General features: G+C 47.1%; 1 protein-coding gene across 11 annotated transcripts in view; it reads left to right on the forward strand.

Moving 5' to 3' along the window:
- LOC124043814 (formin-like protein 2) overlaps nucleotides 1-20617 on the forward strand; it is an 85963-nt gene that overhangs the window by 33536 nt on the left and 31810 nt on the right. For all 11 annotated transcript variants that reach the window (XM_046362797.1, XM_046362795.1, XM_046362799.1 and 8 more), the window contains exons 3-4: nucleotides 13730-13810; nucleotides 20196-20272. In XM_046362797.1, the coding sequence (XP_046218753.1) occupies nucleotides 13730-13810; nucleotides 20196-20272 (158 nt within the window). The remainder of the gene's footprint in view (nucleotides 1-13729; nucleotides 13811-20195; nucleotides 20273-20617) is intronic.

A 20617-nucleotide genomic window follows, 5' to 3' on the forward strand; every position in this document is an offset into this window, starting at 1 on the left:
ATCAAAACTCATGTGACCACTTGACGCGATGTTATCGTTCTGGCTCATTTTTTCAAAATAAAAGCCTGAAACTATGTCTGGAGACTGTTGACACCTTGAGGAAGTGATAGGAAAAGGAATCTGGTTCATATCCCTTTAAATACAGCAAAGGGAGGCTATGGAACATGGAGATTTCAAAATAGAAGCCACTTCCTGTTTTGATTTTCCTCAGGGTTTTGCCTGCAATATCAGTTCTTAGAGTGTTTTCTATCCAATACTAATAATAATATGCATATATTAGCAACTGAGACTGAGGAGCTTGGCCGTTTACAATGGGCACCTTTTCATCCAAGCTACTCAATACTGCCCCTGCTGCCATAAAAATATGCTACTAATTTTGTGCAACAACCCTCAATTTTACGGGCACACTTGGCTAAAGATGGACCAGCCCATCTGGCATTTGCCCGAACTACCGTATGGCTGGTCCATTTCTGAGTCGCTAGTCTAAACAACTGAGAGGGCACTTTGTGTGTGTGTGTGGCCCTCGGTCCCCCAAGCCCCTCCCTAGTTGGTGAGGTGGCCCTGCTGGGGTGCAGATGATTCAGTAGAAAGCAGTACATTCACTCTCTCCACTGAGTGGAGGGAAGGATGACAGGGGTTTCACGGTGTGTTCAGCAGACCGAGTAGGGCTCCGGTCAAAAGGAGTGCACTATATAGGGAATAGTGTGCCATTTGGGATGGAACCCGTGTGTTTTCTGCTTCCCCGAGCAGAGTGAAAAGACGAGAGGGAGAGAGGGACCACCAAGCACTCGCTCAGGCTCAGGATACCACTGATACGCAGCCTCCCTGAACACAATAGACAGAGTGGGGAAGTGGGCAGAATATGCAGTTTGCTGCCTGGTCGTTTTGACATGTTGACACGTTTTTGAATTGTGACCGGAGTTCAAATTCCTGTCAGCGTCACACGTCAAGTGAAGCGAAGTTGTCTGGCATTTCTCAATGGCTCCATAGTCCCTGTTTAGTGTACTATGTTTGTCCATGTACCATAGGGTTCTGGTCAAAAGGAGTGTACTACTGGGGAGAGTGGTGTAAGTTGAGTCCTTTAGTTTTTACACGCAGTAGCACTCCGTCAAAGGAAAACAAGAGTATTCTTTCTAACAAAGATTTTTATCTTATATTTCAGGATGCTGTGTATCCCCAGAAATAATCAGAATTCATGTTAACATTACAGTTGTGAAAACATAACTTGTAGAAAAACAGTGGTCTCCCGGGGTATGGTGTAAGTTGAGCCGCGGGACGGTAAGTTTCTGTACTGAATGAAATATTACCACTACCTTTTTAGACCATGTCTATCTTTATTTCCCAAGCACAATAGCAATCGCTTTTTGTTTTTGTTGTATTTTAAGCATTTTTTTTGTTGTAGCGCTTTTAACATAGGTCAGGCCCTGTTGTTATCTCATATCCCAGTGATAATGCCTTGTATTACGCCTGTGAAGAAAACACTTCAATTTGCTCCACTTGCCATTGGCTCAACCATTGGTTTATTTTACCCCATGGTTATTGGTTCAACTTACCCCACGGCAAACATTTTTGACTAAATTTAGCCCACACAGCTACAAGGATGCACTTTCATGTTAGGTTTAGGGCCTCATATTGAGGCGTATACTGATGTATAGTACAATCTTAAAATGATCTACTTTGGTTTAGATATAAGCATCATGAAACCTCTTAACACAATAAATGAACGTGACGTGGTGGAAATACATTGTTTGTTTTTTGAAACCTAACTTGCTTACCACTTTTATCCATGTGGTTTCTTCCTTCACAGACTCAATGAAATTGTATATTTTTGTTGGTCAAATTGTTTATTTTGTGTATGGTTTCATAGAAACAAGGGTGGCTCAATTTACCGCTTTGGCTCAACTTACCCCACTCTCCCCTATATGGGAACAGATTTTTATTCGGGACACAGATTCAGAATGACTCTCCTCCTTGTGAAGAGTGATCAGTCAGCTGTTTAAAGATGGCCTGATGGAATTCTGGAATTCTGCTCCGAGCATGCGCAGACCAGCTGGCCGGTGTGTTTACGGACATATTCAATCAATCCCTATACCAGTCTGCTGTTCCCACATGCCACCATTGTTCCTGTTCCCAAGAAAGCTAAGGTAACTGAGCTAAACGACTACCGCCCCGTAGCACTCACTTCCGTCATCATGAAGTGCTTTGAGAGACTAGTCAAGGACCATATCACCTCCACCCTACCTGACACCCTACAATTTGCTTACCGCCCAAATAGGTCCACAGACGATGCAATCTCAACCACACTGCACACTGCCCTAACCCACCTGGACAAGAGGAATACCTATGTGAGAATGCTGTTCATCGACTACAGCTCGGCATTCAACACCATAGTTCGTCATCAAGCTCGAGACCCTGGGTCTCGCCCGCCCTGTGCAACTGGGTACTGGACTTCCTGACGGGCCGCCCCCAGGTGGTGAGGGTAGGCAACAACATCTCCTCCCCGCTGATCCTCAACACGGGGGGCCCCACAAGGGTGCGTTCTGAGCCCTCTCCTGTACTCCCTGTTCACCCACGACTGCGTGGCCACGCACGCCTCCAACTCAATCATCAAGTTTGCGGACGACACAACAGTGGTAGGCTTGATTACCAACAACGACGAGACGGCCACAGGGAGGAGGTTTGGAGTGTGGTGTCAGGAAAATAACCTCACACTCAACGTCAACAAAACTAAGGAGATGATTGTGGACTTCAGGAAACAGCAGAGGGAACACCCCTATCCACATCGATGGAACAGTAGTGGAGAGGGTAGCTAGTTTTAAGTTCCTCGGCATACACATCACAGACAAACTGAATTGGTCCACTCACACTGACAGCGTCGTGAAGGCGCAGCAGCGCCTATTCAACCTCAGGAGGCTGAAGAAATTCGGCTTGTCACCAAAAGCACTCACAAACTTCTACAGATGCACAATCGAGAGCATCCTGGCGGGCTGTATCACCGCCTGGTACGGCAACTGCTCCGCCCTCAACCGTAAGGCTCTCCAGAGGGTTTGCATCACCGGGGCAAACTACCTGCCCTCCAGGACACCTACACCACCCGTTGTTACAGGAAGGCCATAAAGATCATCAAGGACATCAACCACCCGAACCACTGCCTGTTCACCCCGCTATCATCCAGAAGGCGAGGTCAGTACAGGTGCATCAAAGCTGGGACCGAGAGACTGAAAAACAGCTTCTATCTCAAGGCCATCAGACTGTTAAATAGCCACCACTAACATTGAGTGGCTGCTGCCAACACACTGTCATTGACACTGACCCAACTCCAGCCATTTAATAATGGGAATTGATGGGAAATGATGTAAATATATCACTAGCCACTTTAAACAATGCTACCTTATATAATGTTACTTACCCTACATTATTCATCTCATATACATATGTATATACTGTACTCTACAACATCGACTGCATCCTTATGTAACACATGTATCACTAGCCACTTTAACTATGCCACTTTGTTTACTTTGTCTACATACTCATCTCATATGTATATACTGTACTCGATACCATCTACTGTATGCTGCTCTGTACCATCACTCATTCATATATCCTTATGTACATGTTCCTTATCCCCTTACACTGTGTATAAGACAGTAGTTTTGGAATTGTTAGTTAGATTACTTGTTGGTTATCACTGCATTGTCGGAACTAGAAGCACAAGCATTTCGCTACACTCGCATTAACATCTGCTAACCATGTGTATGTGACAAATAAAATTTGATTTGATTTGATTTGATTTGGCCAGGGGGGGGGGGGGAGTTTGGAAGTGAGAAGAGAGGCGGGATCCAACAGTTTGTTCGCTGTTTGCGGAAACAAAGTTGGGTCGTATTGCTAAAAATAGACTTCTGCAGGTTCATGTTTGCCATCAGAATAGCTAACCCGTGTTAAAGCCGAGTTGTGCGAATAAAAAGTTTTCCCTGTCATATTACAACAACGGCTCATTTTGTAATGTAACCATGGCAACTGTGATGTTCGGAGGGGTAGCCAGAGAAACAAGGCCGACAGGTACATTAGCTTTGAACAGTATTTCTCTTGAAAAAAAAAAACATTCAGGGGGGGTTGAAATATTAAACCTTTGTTAGGGCAATTACGATCGATAAAATATTAAAGATGCTCTTCTCACAACGAAAACAAGGAAAGGAGATTATTCTATAGTATGCCTGCATGAAGAACATGATGCATTGACCAATGTCCAATTATCCTCATCAGAGACCTCATCATGTAATGCCAAATGAGCCTTTCTTTGACCCACAGTAGACCTCTCTCAGCTACATTATTGCTTCATCCCAAACGGCACCCTATTCCCGATAATGCACTACTTAAGTGCACTATACAGGGAATAGGGTGCCATTTGGGACATAGTGCCTGGCTCCTCCGATTGTCAATGCCACGTGGGTGGAATGTTGAGACTGGTATGTTGAGCAATGGTTTTGAGAGTTATTAATGCTTCCAGCCTCAGCCTTTAGATAGGGAAAGCCATTGAAGTGCTGTGTCTCTGGAACTATCTCTGCCTCTCAAGTCGTTCATCCAGCAACAGAGAAGAGAGAGGCTTGCTTACTTTGGGCTCCCGAGTGGCGCAGCGGTCTAGGGCACTGCGTCTCAGTGCTGGAGTATCACAACCGGCCGTGATTGGTAGTCCCATAGGGCGGCACACAGTTGGCCTGGGTTTGGCCGGGGTAGGCCGCCATTGTAGATAAGAATTTGTTCTTAACTGACTTGCCTCGTCAAATAAAGGTGAAATAAAACATCAACTTCACCATTAATAGTGGAATTGTAATGATTTCATAGATAAGCAGCCTGCCTGCCCAGTATAGTGTATGTTCTCTCTCCCTTTGAACTCGGTAGAGAGACTCCTCTCCGCCCATCCGCATTGCAGCAGGATTTGAACTCTGGGCTTCACATGGCAGCTCAGTTCAAATTACCAGGAAGTCACTCCTCCTCTTTATCTAGTGGCTATACAGCACACACAGGATATTACAAACACCGCTGGCACTGCACCCGGTTAACCCCCGTCTCCCAGCAGTATCCCTCTCCTCTGTCCCACTCGGGCCCCATGCTGCAGGTGCAGAGGAGGGATTCTACTACTATTACGACAGCTCAGATGGAATCCAGATCACGATCCTCCTCCCACAGATGGCTTTCATGGCTGTCATAGACCACGCGGGAACTCTTTTATATGTCCCCCTATAAATCTCATATACTTTCCGTACGCCATGGCCTGCCACGTATATATTCCCCTGTCATTTTAGCAGCAACATATGCAGCTTGTCTGTCACCAACAACGGGGGGGTGGGCATCCCAAATCGTACACTATTTCCTTTACAGTGCACTACTTTTGACCAGAGTCCTATACAGTGAGGGAAAAAAGTATTTGAATCCCTGCTGATTTTGTATGTTTGCCCACTGACAAAGAAATGATCAGTCTATAATTTTAATGGTATGTTTATTTGAACAGTGAGAGACAGAATAACAGCAAAAAAATCCAGAAATACGCATGTCAATTGATTTGCATTTTAATGAGGGAAATAAGTATTTGACCCCTCTGCAAAACATGACTTAGTACTTGGTGGCAAAACCCTTGTTGGCAATCACAGAGGACAGACGGTTCATGTAGTTGGCCACCAGGTTTGCACACATCTCAGGAGGGATTTTTTCCCACTCCTCTTTGCAGATCTTCTCCAAGTCATTAAGGTTTTGAGGCTGACGTTTGGCAACTCGAGCCTTCAGCTCCCTCCACAGACGTTCTATGTGATTAAGGACTCCAGGACCTTAATGTGCTTCTCCTTGAGCCACTACTTTGTTGCCTTGGCTGTCTGTTTTGGGTCATTGTCATGCTGGAATACCCATCCACGACCCATTTTCAATGCCCTGGCTGAGGGAAGGAGGTTCTCACCCAAGATAAGACGGTACATGGCCCCGTGCATCGTCCCTTTGATACGGTGAAGTTGTCCTGTCCCCTTAGCTGAAAAACACCCCCAAAGCATAGTGTTTTCACCTTCATGTTTGACGGTGGGGATGGTGTTCTTGGGGTCATAGGCAGCATTCCTCCCCCTCCAAACACGGCAAGTTGAGTTGATGCCAAAGAGCTCCATATTAGTCTCATCTGACCACAACACTTTCACCCAGTTGTCCTCTGAATCATTCAGATGTTCATTGGCAAACTTCAGACAGGCATGTATATGTGCTTTCATGAGCAGGGGGACCTTGCAGGCGATGCAGGATTTCAGTCCTTCACGGCGTAGTGTGTTACCTGTTGTTTTCTTGGTGACTATGGTACCAGCTGCCTTGGGATCATTGACAAGATCCTCCCATGTAGTTCTGGGCTGATTCCTCACCGTTCTCATGATCATTGCAACTCCACAAGGTGAGATCTTGCATGGAGCCCCAGGCCTAAGGTTGCTGACAGTTCTTTTGTGTTTCTTCCATTTGCGAATAATCGCAGCAACTGTTGTCACCTTCTCACCAGGCTGCATGGCTACGGTCTTGTAGCCCATTCCAGCCTTGTGTAGGTCTACAATCTTGTCCCTGACATCCTTGGAGAGCTCTTTGGTCTTGGCCATGGTGGAGAGTTTGGAATCTGATTGATTGATTGCTTCTGTGGACAGGTGTCTTTTATATAGGTAACAAACTGAGATTAGGAGCACTCCCTTTAAGAGTGTGCTCCTAATCTCAGCTCGTTACCTGTATAAAAGACACCTGGGAGCCAGAAATCTTTCTGATTGGGAGGGGTCAAATACTTATTTCCCTCATTAAAATGTTGTTGTTACTCTGTCTCTCACTGTTCAAATAAACCTACCATTAAAATTATAGACTGATCATTTCTTTGTCAGTGGGCAAACTGACAAAATCAGCAGGGGATCAAATACTTTCCCCCCTCACTGTAGGTGCTATTTGGGAAGCACGCCGCGCTGTTTGTATTGGATCAACAAGTCAAGCTCCCTTTCCTGCATGGAGCTGTCCTCTTTCCTGTTATTGTGACTGAGAGGCAACAGCACTCACTCACGCGGTGATGAATGTAATGGTGAGGCCATCGGCATCATCACACAGCCAGCAATGCGATGATCAAACACCCAGAAAATACGCTCAGGTTGCCTCCCAAATGGCATCCTATTACCTATGTAGTGCACTTGATAGGGAATAGGATGCCATTTGGAACAAGGCTACTGATTTACACAATCTGCATGTCTGACCCGGGTTGACATGACCTAGCGACATGTAGTGAGCTCTGAGCGATGTTATTGGCCGCTTTACCGGTTCTTGTGTGATTTGTGATTCTCATTCCCGTTCGGAGTGATCCAAAGCCTCCGGTAATCCCTCTTGCTTGAATTTGGAGGACTGTGGGGGAAATTATGGCCTAAAACCTGCCTACTACCAGCCCTAGACAGTCGGTCAGGGCAAACAAGGCAGCCAGCCTGCGTCCTGCGCTCTTTGCAGTCCCAGATGCACTCTGAACAGCCTTCTAAGGCACCACCGCATAGACACAAAGCTATGAGAGTCTGGTGATTCTGATCTGGGATCTGGGGCTTTGAAGGCTAGTTAATCACCTTTCTCTACTGGCCACTTTGACCTACAAGCCCTGGTCAAAAGTTGTGCACTATGAAGGGAATAGGTGGCCATTTGGGATGGAACCCTGTCTGTCACCTACAGACGAGCCGACTACTAATCATTCGATATCAGGACAGTGTGGTGTGGTCTGCCTGGGTTTGTTTAATGTCAGTTCATTAAACCTGAGGAGACTGTCTCTCTCTGACACAACAGTCTACCTCTGGCAAGATGGTAGCCAACCTGGTCTCAAACATATTACATCTTACTAAAATCCGTGCCACTTCATTTAGTATGATATGTTACTTTACATTAGGTTACATTACATTGGCCTACCAATGCAATAGCGGTCATACAATATAATACGTATAGTATTCTACGTTTTGACCACACCAGTATGATTTGATCCATTTAGTATGATATATTACATTCAACTACTTTAGTAAGATATATTACATCCACCTACTTTAGTATGATATATTACATTCAACTACTTTAGTATGATATATTACATCCAACTACTTTAGTATGATATAATACATTCAACTACTTTAGTATGATATATTACATTTAACTACTTTAGTATGATATATTACATCCAACTACTTTAGTATGATATATTACATTCAACTACTTTAGTATGATATATTACATTCAACTACTTTAGTATGATATATTACATTCAACTACTTTAGTATCAAATCAAATGTATTTATATAGCTTACATCAGCTGATATTTCAAAGTGCTGTACAGAAACCCAGCCTAAAACCCCAAACAGCAAGCAATGCAGGTGTAGAAGCACGGTGGCTAGGAAAAACTCCCTAGAAAGGCCAAAACCTAGGAAGAAACCTAGAGAGGAACCAGGCTATGAGGGGTGGCCAGTCCTCTTCTGGCTGCGCTGGGTGGAGATTATAACAGAACATGGCCAAGATGTTCAAATGTTCATAAATGACCGGCATGGTCAAATAATAATAATCACAGTAGTTGTCGAGGGTGCAGCAAGTCAGTACCTCAGTAGTAAATGTCACACCGGATAAGACAGGAGAAGTACTCCAGATATAACAGACTTACCCTAGCCCCCCGACACAAAAACTACTGCAGCACATATACTGGAGGCTGAGACAGGACGGGTCAGGAGACACTGTGGCCCCATCAGATGATACCCCCGGACAGGGCCAAACAGGCAGGATATAACCCCACCCACTTTGCCAAAGCACAGCCCCCACACCACTGGAGGGATATCTTCAACCACCAACCTACCATCCTGAGACAAGGCCGAGTATAGCCCATAAAGATCTCCGCCACAGCACCACCCAAGGGGTGGCGCCAACCCAGACAGGAAGATCACGTCAGTGACTCAAACCACTCAAGTGACGCACCCCTCCTAGGGACGGCATGGAAGAGCACCAGTAAGCCAGTGACTCAGCCCCTGTAATAGGGTTAGAGGCAGAGAATCCCAGTGGAGAGAGGGGCACCGGCCAGGCAGAGACAGCAAGGGCGGTTCGTTGCTCCAGAGCCTTTCCGTTCACCTTCACACTCCTGGGCCAAACTACACTACAATCATATGAGTTCCTCAGTTAGGTGTTTAACTCATTTTTGTCCTCTGACGTCCTTGGGTAGGCAGATGGAGTCTGGAAGGGCATCAAGGAATCTTTGGGTTGTCTGAGAATTTATAGCACGACTTTTGATGCTCCTTGTTTGGGGTCTGAGTAGATTATTTGTTGCGATTGCAAACGTAATAAAATGGTGGTCCGATAGTCCAGGATTATGAGGTAAAAACATTAAGATCCGCAACATTTATTCCATGGGACAAAACTAGGTCCAGAGCATGACTGTGACAGTTTGTAGGTCCAGAGACATGTTGGACAAAACCCACTGAGTCGATGATGGCTCCGAAAGCGTTTTGGAGTAGATCTGTGGACTTTTCCATGTGAATATTAAAATCACCAAAAATTAGAATATTATCTGCTATGACTACAAGGTCCGATAGGAATTCAGGGAACTTAATGAGGAACGCTGTATATGGCCCAGGAGGCCTTTAAACAGTAGCTATAAAAGTGATTGAGTAGGTTGCATAGATTTCATGACTAGATGCTCAAAAGTAGAAAACGTCTTTTTTTTTTTATTAAAATTTGCATTTGTAAATGTTAGCAACACCTCCACCTTTGCGGGATGCAAAGTATAACCAGGTGGTGAGGCCTCATTTAACACAGTAAATTAAATCAGGCTTAAGCCAGATTTCAGTCAGGCCAATCACATCAAGATTATGATCAGTGATTAGTTAATTGACTATAACTGCCTTTGAAGTGAGGGATCTAACATTAAGTAGCCCTATTTTGAGATGTGAGGTATCACGATCTCTTTCAATAATGTCAGGAATAGAGGAGGTCTTTATCCTAGTGAGATTGCTAAGGCGAACACCGCCATGTTTAGTTTTGCCCAACCTAGGTCGAAGCGCAGACAGGTTCTTAATGGGGATAGCTGAGCTGACTACACTGACTGTGCTAGTAGCAGACTCCACTAAGCCGACAAGCTGGCTAACAGCCGGCTGCCTGGCCTGCACCCTATTTCATTGTGGAGCTAGAGGAGTTAGAGCCCTGTCTATGTTGGTAGATAAGATGAGAGCACACCTCCAGCTAGGATGGAGTCCGTCACTCCTCAGCAGGTCAGGCTTGGTCCTGTTTGTGGGTGAGTCCCAGAAAGAGGGCCAATTATCTACAAATTCTATCTTTTGGAGGGGCTGAAAACAGTTTAACCAGCGATTGAGTTGTGAGACTGCTGTAGAGCTCATCACTCCCCCTAACTGGGAGGGGGCCAGAGACAATTACTCGATGCCGACACATCTTTCTAGCTGATTTTACAGGCTGAAGCTATGTTGCGCTTGGTGACTTCTGACTGTTTCATCCTAACATCGTTGGTGCCAACATTGATAACAATATCTCTATACTCTCTATACTCTCTACACTTGCCAGCGCTTTAGCCAGCACCATCTTCAGATTAGCCTTAACCTCGGTAGCCCTGCCCCCTGGTAAACAGTGTATGATCGCTGGATGATTCGTTTTAAGTCTAATACTGCGGGTAATGGAGTCTCCAATGACTAGGGTTTTCAATTTGTCAGAGCTAATGGTGGGAAGCTTCGGCGTCTCAGACCCCGTAACGGGAGGAGTAGAGACAAGAGAAGGCTCAGCCTCAGACTCCGACTCGCTGCTTAATGGGGAAAACCTGTTGAAAGTTTCTGTCGGCTGAATGAGCGACACCGGTTGAGCATTCCTACAGCATTTCCCTCCAGAAGCCATGAGAAAGTTGTCCGGCTGCGGGGACCGTGCGAGGAGATTTATTTTAACGTTACTATCTGTACTTACTGGTGTCACAGACGCTGTTCATCCTTTCCTACACTGAAATTTCCCTTGCCTAACGATTGCGTCTGAAGCTGGGCTTGCAGCACAGCTATCCTCGCCGTAAGGCGATCGTTCTCCTGTATATTATACAGCGACTGCAATTAGAAGGTATCATGTTAATGTTACTACTTGTATGTATGTAACCATGTCCAGATAAAGCATCCGGAGTGAAAAAGTTGAATGAAAAAAAAAATATATATATATAAACGGTAATTAAAAAGTAAAAAACATAAAGTTGTCAGGTAGTAAAGTAAGGTTGGCAACAAAACGATATATTACGTTGCTTTAGTATAATATACTATGTGCCAAAGTTGTCCGTGATGAGATTCAAACATGCAACCTTCGCTTTGCTAGACGTTTGCGCTTTTACGCCCACACATCCACCTCGACCAACGAGCCTAATTTGACGAGTCTGTGATAGTGGAGCCGCTGTGAGTGATGACCTTGTGGCCTTTTATTAGACTGCCGATATACGCACGGGAAACTGTTGAGTGTGAAAAAGGTATTAACCCAAACCGGTGCATCTGGCACCGACTACCATACCCCGTTTAAAGGCGCTTACATTTTCTGTCTTGCCCATTCACCCTCTGAATGGCACACATACACAATCCATGTCTCAAGGCTTAAAAATACATTTTTAACCTGTCTCTAGAGGTCGACCGATTTATCGGAATGGCCGATTAATTAGGGCCGATTTCAAGTTTTCATAACAATCGGAAATCTGTATTTTTGGACACCGATTTGGACGATTTACTTTTTAATAATTTTTTTAAACATATTTTTAAAATCTTTATTTAACTAGGCAAGTCAGTTAAGGACACCTTCATATTTTCAATGACGGCCTGGGAACGGTGGGTTAACTGCCTTGTTCAGGGGCAGAACGACAGATTTCTATCTTTTCAGCTCGGGATTCAATCTTGCAACCTTACAGTTAACTAGTCCAACGCTCTAACCACCTGCCTCTCATTGCACTCCACGAGGAGACTGCCTGTTACGTGAATGCAGTAAGCCAAGGTAAGTTGCTAGCTAGCATTAAACTTACAATCAATCAATCATAATCACTAGTTCACTACACATGGTTGATGATATTACTAGTTTATCTAGCGTGTCCTGCGTTGCATATAATCGATGCGGTGCGTATTCGCGAAAAAGGACTGTCCTTGCTCCAATGTGTATCTAACCATAAACATCAATGCCTTTCTTAAAATCAATACACAGAAGTATATATTATATGAATATTTAGCTAAAAGAAAAACAGGTTAGCAGGCAACCTGGTGAAATTGTGTCACTTGAGTCAGGCTATATGTAACAGTTTGGGCCTCCTAATTTGCCAGAATTTTACGTAATTATGACATAACGTTGAAGGTTGTGCAATGTAACAGGAATATTTAGACTTATGGATGCCACACGTTAGATAAAATACAGAACGGTTCCGTATTTCACTGAAAGAATAAATGTCTTGTTTTCGAGATGATAGTTTCCCGGTTCGACCATATGAATGACCTAAGGCTCGTATTTCTGTGTGTTATTATGTTATAACTAAGTCTATGATTTGATAGAGCAGTCTGACTGAGCAATGGTAGGCAGCAGCAGGCTCGTAAGCATTCATTCAAACAGCACTTTTGTGCGTTTTGCCAGCAGCTCTTCGCAATGCTTCAAGCATTGCGCTGTTTATGACTTCAAGCCCATCAACTCCCGAGATTAGGCTGGTGTAACCGATGTGAAATGGCTAGCTAGTGAGCGGAGTGCGCGCTAATAGCGTTTCAAACGTCACTCGCTCTGAGACTTGGAGTAGTTGTTCCCCTTGCTCTGCAAGGGCCGCAGCATTTGTGGAGCGATGGGTAACGATGCTTCAAGGGTGGCTGTTGTCGATGTGTTCCTGGTTCGAGCCCAGGTAGGGGCGAGGAGAGGGACGGAAACTATACTGTTACACTGGCAATACTAAAGTGCCTATAAGAACATCCAATAGTCAAAGGTATATGAAATACAAATGGTATAGAGAGAAATAGTTCTATAATTCCTATAATAACTACAACCTAAAACTTCTTACCTGGGAATATTGAAGACTCATGTTAAAACGAACCACCAGCTTTCATATGTTCTCATGTTCTGAGAAAGGAACTTAAACGTTAGCTTTCTTACATGGCACATATTACACTTTTACTTTCTTCACCAACACTTTGTTTTTGCATTATTTAAATCAAATTGAACATGTTTCATTATTTATTTGAGGCTAAATTAATTTTATTGGTGTATTATATTAAGTTAAAATAAGTGTTCATTCACTATTGTTGTGAAATAAATTAAAACAATCGACCGATTAATCGCTAACGGCTTTTTTAGGTCCTCCAATAATCTGTATCGGTATCGGCGTTGAAATATCATAATCGGTCGACCACTAGTCTCCTCCCCTTCATCTACACGGATTGAAGTGAATTTAACAAGTGACATCAATATGGGACCATAGCTTTCACCTGGATGCACCTGGTCTATGTCGTGGAAAGAGCACGTTTTTAATGTTTTGCCTACTGAGTGGAAATCAACAACAGTGATGTGGTTTAGCCCCAGTAGTTTGGCACAATCGCCAGTAAACCAAATGACAGTTAATGTTGTCCCCTTTAACCCTCCACAGTTAGCTGAGTAACTACAGAATGAGGGTGAAAGTAACGTGTTTTTGTGTTCTCTCTGTCTCCTCCTCTCTCTCTCTTCTCTCTATCTCTCCCTCTCACAGGAACGATTCCAAGTGAAGAACCCCCCCCACACATACATCCAGAAGCTGAGGGGCTTTCTGGACCCGGCCGCCACCAGGAAGGTAAGGGAGAGTGTGGATTCTTCCCGACCAACTTTTCCACTGCCTCAGCTTCTTCCTTCCCCTTTCAGCTCAACACCACCCGTGTTACATTCATTTGTAGCAAAACGTAGCAAAACATGTTGCAATGTAAAAAAAACTTTAAACATTTCTTATTGGATAAGTTCACGTAGTCCCTTCCCATTTAGCCCCTTCTGTTTCCGTTTCCTTCCTAGTGAATGTTACCCAGGGTATCCCCACCATACAGCTGTGTTGCCCTGAGAAGTAGTGGGCCCTGGGCGTGAACATGGCCTTGCGGAGCCATAGCTAACAGGAGCGTTATGGTATCGTGCCTGTGGTAGTGTTAGGGGAGGGAAGCAGCCAGTACCGGCTGAGGTGGACTCTCTGGCCACAGGAGTTGGAGAGGCGAGAAGGTTTTCCAGAGTAAAGTGTCAGCCAGCACTCAGGCCTCGCCAATAGGAAGAGATTTGGCTTGCGGAGGGAGATAGTGCCGCTGTCCCGATGGGATGCTTTTCAAATGTATGTTGCCATTTGGGACGAGGCCACAAAGTTGTCTCTGTAATAAAAACAGATTAGCGCCGAGCGACTCTGCCAGAGGGACATCAAATTGCTCCAGATAAATAAATGACGCTGACCGACTGGATTGAAGGTTTCGGAGCGACATCATATGCTACGGGAGTGTGAAGAGGGCAAGAAAGCAGTTCTAGATCAGCCAATGTATATGACTTCTGCTACGGAGATAGAATATCTGCCTATGCTGCCCCCCTTCCCCCTAGTGTTGAAGTGTGTTCCTCGTCTCTCCCTGATCGAAAAAGCAAAGAGAATATGTTCTGCATCTTGTATCGCGACACGCCTCGTATTTTGGCACTCTTGCAGCCATCGCTGCATTATCGATGAACCCTTCTAAGCTCGGGGCCTACGTCTCCCTCAGAGCTTCGCCCTACTCTTTAGGGTTGTATCCAAAAAATGGCAAACTATTCCCTTTCCAGTGCACTACTTTCGACCAGAGCCCTATGGACCCTGGTCAAAAGTAGTGGACGGCGAAAAGGAATAGGGGTGCCATATGGGACGCATCCGTATTTGGCTCTCTGATGATACAGAACGTGACTGAAGGACTAACATTCCTCTCTGGAGACGGAGATGAAGGGGAAGGAGGATAGGAGGAGGATGAAGAGCAACATTGGAGAGGAGAAGCGAGGAATAGAGAGAGGAAGGAGGATAGGAGGAGGATGAAGAGCAACATTGGAGAGGAGAAGCGAGGAATAGAGAGAGGAAGGAGGATAGGAGGAGGATGAAGAGCAACATTGGAGAGGAGAAGCGAGGAATAGAGAGAGGAAGGAGGATGAAGAGCAACATTGGAGAGGAGAAGCGAGGAATAGAGAGAGGAAGGAGGATGGTGTATGGTAGATAACAAGTGCTCATGTTGTGGTCAGATGCAAGACTATGAGGAGGAGTGCATTGTGGGATGGGGCAGGGTTAGGCTTCCTCCCTAATGGCACCCTAGTCCCTATAGTGCACTACTTTTGACTGGAGCCGAGCCAAAAGTGGTGCACTATATAGGGAAATAGTGTGCTATTTGGGATGTTGGCATGGTGAACGGGAGGATGGCTCCCAGATGACGGAAATGACTGGTCCAGGTTTAACTCTCTCTCGGGGTGTAAACACTTAGCACTGCCATGGCTGAAGGAAGGATTTATTACACACTATCTGCATCCCAAATGGCACCCTATTCCCTATATAGTGGTCCACTTTTGTCCAGGGTCCATAGGGAGTCCCATAGGGCTCTGGTCAACAGTAGTGCACTATGTAGGGGATAGGGTGCCATTTGGGACGCATTCACTGACTCCAAGGCCTGCATACGTTTAGGCAGCGAGCCCTCGCTGTCTTTGTTTGTTTAACACCGCTGACCAAAGTATGATCTTCCTCTATCTTTATTGAAACCGTTTGTCACAGGCTGGAATCGAGCCTTCAGCGAGAGGCAACAGCGCTTATTAAAACACGCCTCTGTTTTTTCGACGACGAGCGTTTGGGCTCCTGTGTTTATTTTCACGTCCAAACGTCTGGGCTGTTTATCACATGCCCTGGGAACTGTGAGTCGTCAGAGTCTGCTCCCTCCACAGCTCCAACAACAGTCCCGCGTGTCCCTCGACAGGAGGTCAGCAGCCGGCACCAGAGGGAGAGGGGGAAAGAGACAGAGAGAGTTGGAAAATGGAGAGAGACGGGGAAATATAGTGTGTGAGAGAGCGCAGGGGAGAAAGAGAGAGTAGGGGAGAGAGAGAGAGATGCAGAAAAAGAGAGTTATGGTTTTACATTCCTGTTCAACCCCCTTTTCTTTCGACTCGGAACAATTGCCACTTTGTGCCTCTGTGGAGAGCCGGAGCTGGAGGTCATTGCCGCCTCTTTACATATGCAGGCCCCCGTGCATTCCTCTCAGCCAATAGGCAGCCAAATAGGAAGAGGTTCATTCCAAAAAACTCCCTAAGAATGTATCGGCCATTTATTTGTTTCCAGGATGACCTCCCCGGAGTGTGCACCGTCCTCCACTCATCACAGCTCCCCACTCGACCTCTTTTCCCCTCTCTCACTCTCTGTTTGCTATATCTCCCTTCCGCCTGTTTTCTCTGTTCTCTCTCTTCTCTTCCTCCTATCTCTTTCCCTGCTTTTTTTCTCTCTCTCCCTGCACTCTCTCTCGTCTCGTTCCCCCTGCTCTCTCTCTCTTGTCTCGTTCCCCCTGCTCTCTCTCTCGTCTCGTTCCCCCTGCTCTCTCTCTCTCTCATCTCGTTCCCCCTGCTCTCTCTCTCGTTCCCCCTGCTCTCCCTCGTCTCGTTCCCCCTGCTCTCTCTCTCTCGTCTCGTTCCCCCTGCTTTCTCTCTCTCGTCTCGTTCCCCCTGCTCTCTCTCTCTCGTCTCGTTCCCCATGCTCTCTCTCTCTCGTCTCGTTCCCCCTGCTCTCGTCTCGTTCCCCCTGCTCTCTCTCTCTCGTCTCGTTCCCCCTGCTCTCTCTCTCGTCTCGTTCCCCCTGCTCTCTCTCTCGTCTCGTTCCCCCTGCTCTCTCTCTCTCGTCTCGTTCCCCCTGCTCTCTATCTCTCTCTCGTCTCGTTCCCCCTGCTCTCTCTCTCTCATCTCGTTCCCCCTGCTCTCTCTCGTCTCGTTCCCCCTGCTCTCTCTCTCTCTAGTCGCGTTCCCCCTGCTCTCTCTCTCTCGTCTCGTTCCCCCTGCTCTCTCTCTCTCTCGTCTCGTTCCCCCTGCTCTCTCTCTCGTCTCGTTCCCCCTGCTCTCTCTCTCTCTCGTCTCGTTCCCCCTGCTCTCTCTCTCTCTCGTCTCGTTCCCCCTGCTCTCTCTCTCTCTCTCGTCTCGTTCCCCCTGCTCTCTCTCTCTCTCGTCTCGTTCCCCCTGCTCTCTCTCTCTCTCTCGTTCCCCCTGCTCTCTCTCTCTCTCGTCTCGTTCCCCCTGCTCTCTCTCTCTCGTCTCGTTCCCCCTGCTCTCTCTCTCTCTCGTCTCGTTCCCCCTGCTCTCTCTCGTCTCGTTCCCCCTGCTCTCTCTCTCTCTAGTCGCGTTCCCCCTGCTCTCTCTCTCTCTCGTCTCGTTCCCCCTGCTCTCTCTCTCGTCTCGTTCCCCCTGCTCTCTCTCTCTCGTCTCGTTCCCCCTGCTCTCTATCTCTCTCTCGTCTCGTTCCCCCTGCTCTCTCTCTCTCGTCTCGTTCCCCCTGCTCTCTCTCTCGTCTCGTTCCCCCTGCTCTCTCTCTCTCTCGTCTCGTTCCCCCTGCTCTCTCTCGTCTCGTTCCCCCTGCTCTCTCTCTCTCTAGTCGCGTTCCCCCTGCTCTCTCTCTCTCTCGTCTCGTTCCCCCTGCTCTCTCTCTCTCGTCTCGTTCCCCCTGCTCTCTCTCTCTCGTCTCGTTCCCCCTGCTCTCTATCTCTCTCTCGTCTCGTTCCCCCTGCTCTCTCTCTCTCGTCTCGTTCCCCCTGCTCTCTCTCTCTCTCTCGTCTCGTTCCCCCTGCTCTCTCTCATCTTGTTCCCCCTGCTCTCTCTCTCTCTAGTCGCGTTCCCCCTGCTCTCTCTCTCTCTCGTCTCGTTCCCCCTGCTCTCTCTCTCTCGTCTCGTTCCCCCTGCTCTCTCTCTCTCTCTCGTTCCCCCTGCTCTCTATCTCTCTCTCTCGTTTCCCCCTGCTCTCTCTCTCTCGTCTCGTTCCCCCTGCTCTCTCTCGTCTCGTTCCCCCTGCTCTCTCTCTCTCTAGTCGTGTTCCCCCTGCTCTCTCTCTCTCTCTCTCGTCTCGTTCCCCTGCTCTCTCTCGTCTCGTTCCCCTGCTCTCTCTCTCTCTAGTCGCGTTCCCCCTGCTCTCTCTCTCTCTCGTCTCGTTCCCCCTGCTCTCTCTCTCTCGTCTCGTTCCCCCTGCTCTCTCTCTCTCGTCTCGTTCCCCTGCTCTCTCTCTCTCTCTCTCTCTCTCATCTCGTTCCCCCTGCTCTCTCTCTCTCTCTCGTCTCGTTCCCCCTGCTCTCTCTCTCTCTCGTCTCGTTCCCCTGCTCTCTCTCTCTCTCTCGTCTTGTTCCCCCTGCTCTCTCTCTCTCTCGTCTCGTTCCCCCTGCTCTCTCTCTCTCTCGTCTCGTTCCCCCTGCTCTCTCTCTCTCTCGTCTCGTTCCCCCTGCTCTCTCTCTCTCTCGTCTCGTTCCCCCTGCTCTCTCTCTCTCTCGTCTCGTTCCCCCTGCTCTCTCTCTCTCTCGTCTCGTTCCCCCTGCTCTCTCTCTCTCTCGTCTCGTTCCCCCTGCTCTCTCTCTCTCGTCTCGTTCCCCCTGCTCTCTCTGGATCTGAGCGGCAGCTGGTAGTACTTAGTGAGGAGTGATGTGTGTGTGTGTGTGTGTGTGTGTGTGTGTGTGTGTGTGTGTGTGTGTGTGTGTGTGTGTGTGTGTGTGTGTGTGTGTGTGTGTGTGTGTGTGTGTGTGTGTGTGTGTGTGTGTGTACGTGACCGCTGTGTGTGTGTGTGTGTGTGTGTGTGTGTGTGTGTGTGTGTGTGTGTGTGTGTGTGTGTGTGTGTGTGTGTGTGTGTGTGTGTGTGTGTGTGTGTGTGTGTGTGCTGTGTGTGTGTGTGTGTGTGTGTACGTGACCGCTGTGTGTGTGTGTACGTGACCGCTGTGTGTGTGGGTCAGGGAGTCTGCGCAGTACACCTCACACTAGCGCCGCTTTCCATATAAACACACAACGGGGCTCCTCCCCAATAAAAACACTGTTTCTCATCTCACATGTGCCAAACACACACCCCAGCTCCGTACTACAGGCCAAGGACCAGAGAAACCCTGCCAATGGGAACATCCCTGTACTCATCTCTCTCTCTCTCTCTCTCTCTCTCTCTGTGTTTATAACACCGGGCCCTGCTCTGTTTGTCTGGCACCCTATTCCTTACCTAGTGCACCACTTTTTGACCAAAGCCCTGTGCACTATAAAGGGAATATAAACTATAAACTATAAAGGGAATGCTATTTGGGATGCCACCAGCCATAGACACATCATGGAAAGGGAAGGCTCCAGCTCAGCCAAAAATGGGTTGATATGGAGACTGGGAGCCTCCTCCTCTGTCTCTGTCATTGGTGATGCAATGATTCACGGTCTGCCATCAGGGAGGCTCTTCCACTGAACGAGTAGTGATCAACACCGGTTCTTCTGGGCGGTGATTATGAATGCTAATGGCAAAGCCCTGTCGCTCACGCTGTTGCTTTTTGGATTCCTCCCCGCAACTTTTGCGTAACAGGCTGCGAGGCTTTTGTTTGGAGTCGTGGGTCTTTTTGTCTGAAAATGAAAGCAGAGAGAGAGAGGTGAGAGGGAGAAAGAGAGAGAGAGGGAACAACCTCCCCGCGAACACTTGTCTCACGTTGCATATTCACATGCAGGGCAGGTCATACACTTCAGTCCACCCAGCGTTTGTTCCTGGACATGTAACCACGGGAACACCACAACGGGACTAGAATGGATATATGCTGTGTGTGTGTTTGTGTGAAGGCCCTGACAGTTCAAACACAAGCCAAATCCAATTTAATGAGTCGATTATGGCCTCATCCCAAATAGCACATTATTCTTTATATACTGTAGTGCACCACATTCGACCAAAAGTACACTGTATAGGGAATAGAGTGCCATTTGGGATGCTGGCGATTATATTGCTCCGGATGAAGGAACTGCTTCTACGCAAAGCAGACATTGTAATGACTACGGTAAAGTCAAGCATTCTATGAGCAGGATTGTCCATTATGTTGACTTTCATGTTTCCTGGCTCTCTGTTGATGATGATATGGTTGGTGAAATGCCCCACAAATCACTCAACGTTTCTACCCGACATATCGGTCTACTGAATACGGAACGGAGCGATGAAATGTTCAAAATGTCTCTTTCTTTAACCCCAGAAATTCAGACGGAGGGTGCAGGAGTCCACCCAGGTCCTGAGAGAACTGGAAATTTCGTTAAGGACCAATCACATAGGGTGAGTAATAATTAAGACTAAGTATGTGAATGTGAAGGTCTGCATCCCAAATTGGTACCCTATGGGCCCTGGTCAAAAATAGTGCACTAGAAAGGGATTAGGGTGCCATTTGGGTCTCATCCCAGGTCAGCTGTGGTCGCAGGTGGTAATGAGGCCAGGGTGCATGCTGGAGGCAGGATGAGGCAGGATAAGGGATGATAAGGGTCAGCAGGAAGCAGCGGGGGTTGATGGGACTGGAGCAAGGTCACTGGCGACACGGCACCACTTTGTGACCCTGTGAGGACAGGAAGGAACAGTATGTATTCCAAATGGCACCCTATTCCCTACACAGTGCACTACTTTTGA

Source organism: Oncorhynchus gorbuscha, linkage group LG09 (genome assembly GCF_021184085.1).
Source record: "Oncorhynchus gorbuscha isolate QuinsamMale2020 ecotype Even-year linkage group LG09, OgorEven_v1.0, whole genome shotgun sequence".
NCBI lineage: Eukaryota > Metazoa > Chordata > Actinopteri > Salmoniformes > Salmonidae > Oncorhynchus > Oncorhynchus gorbuscha.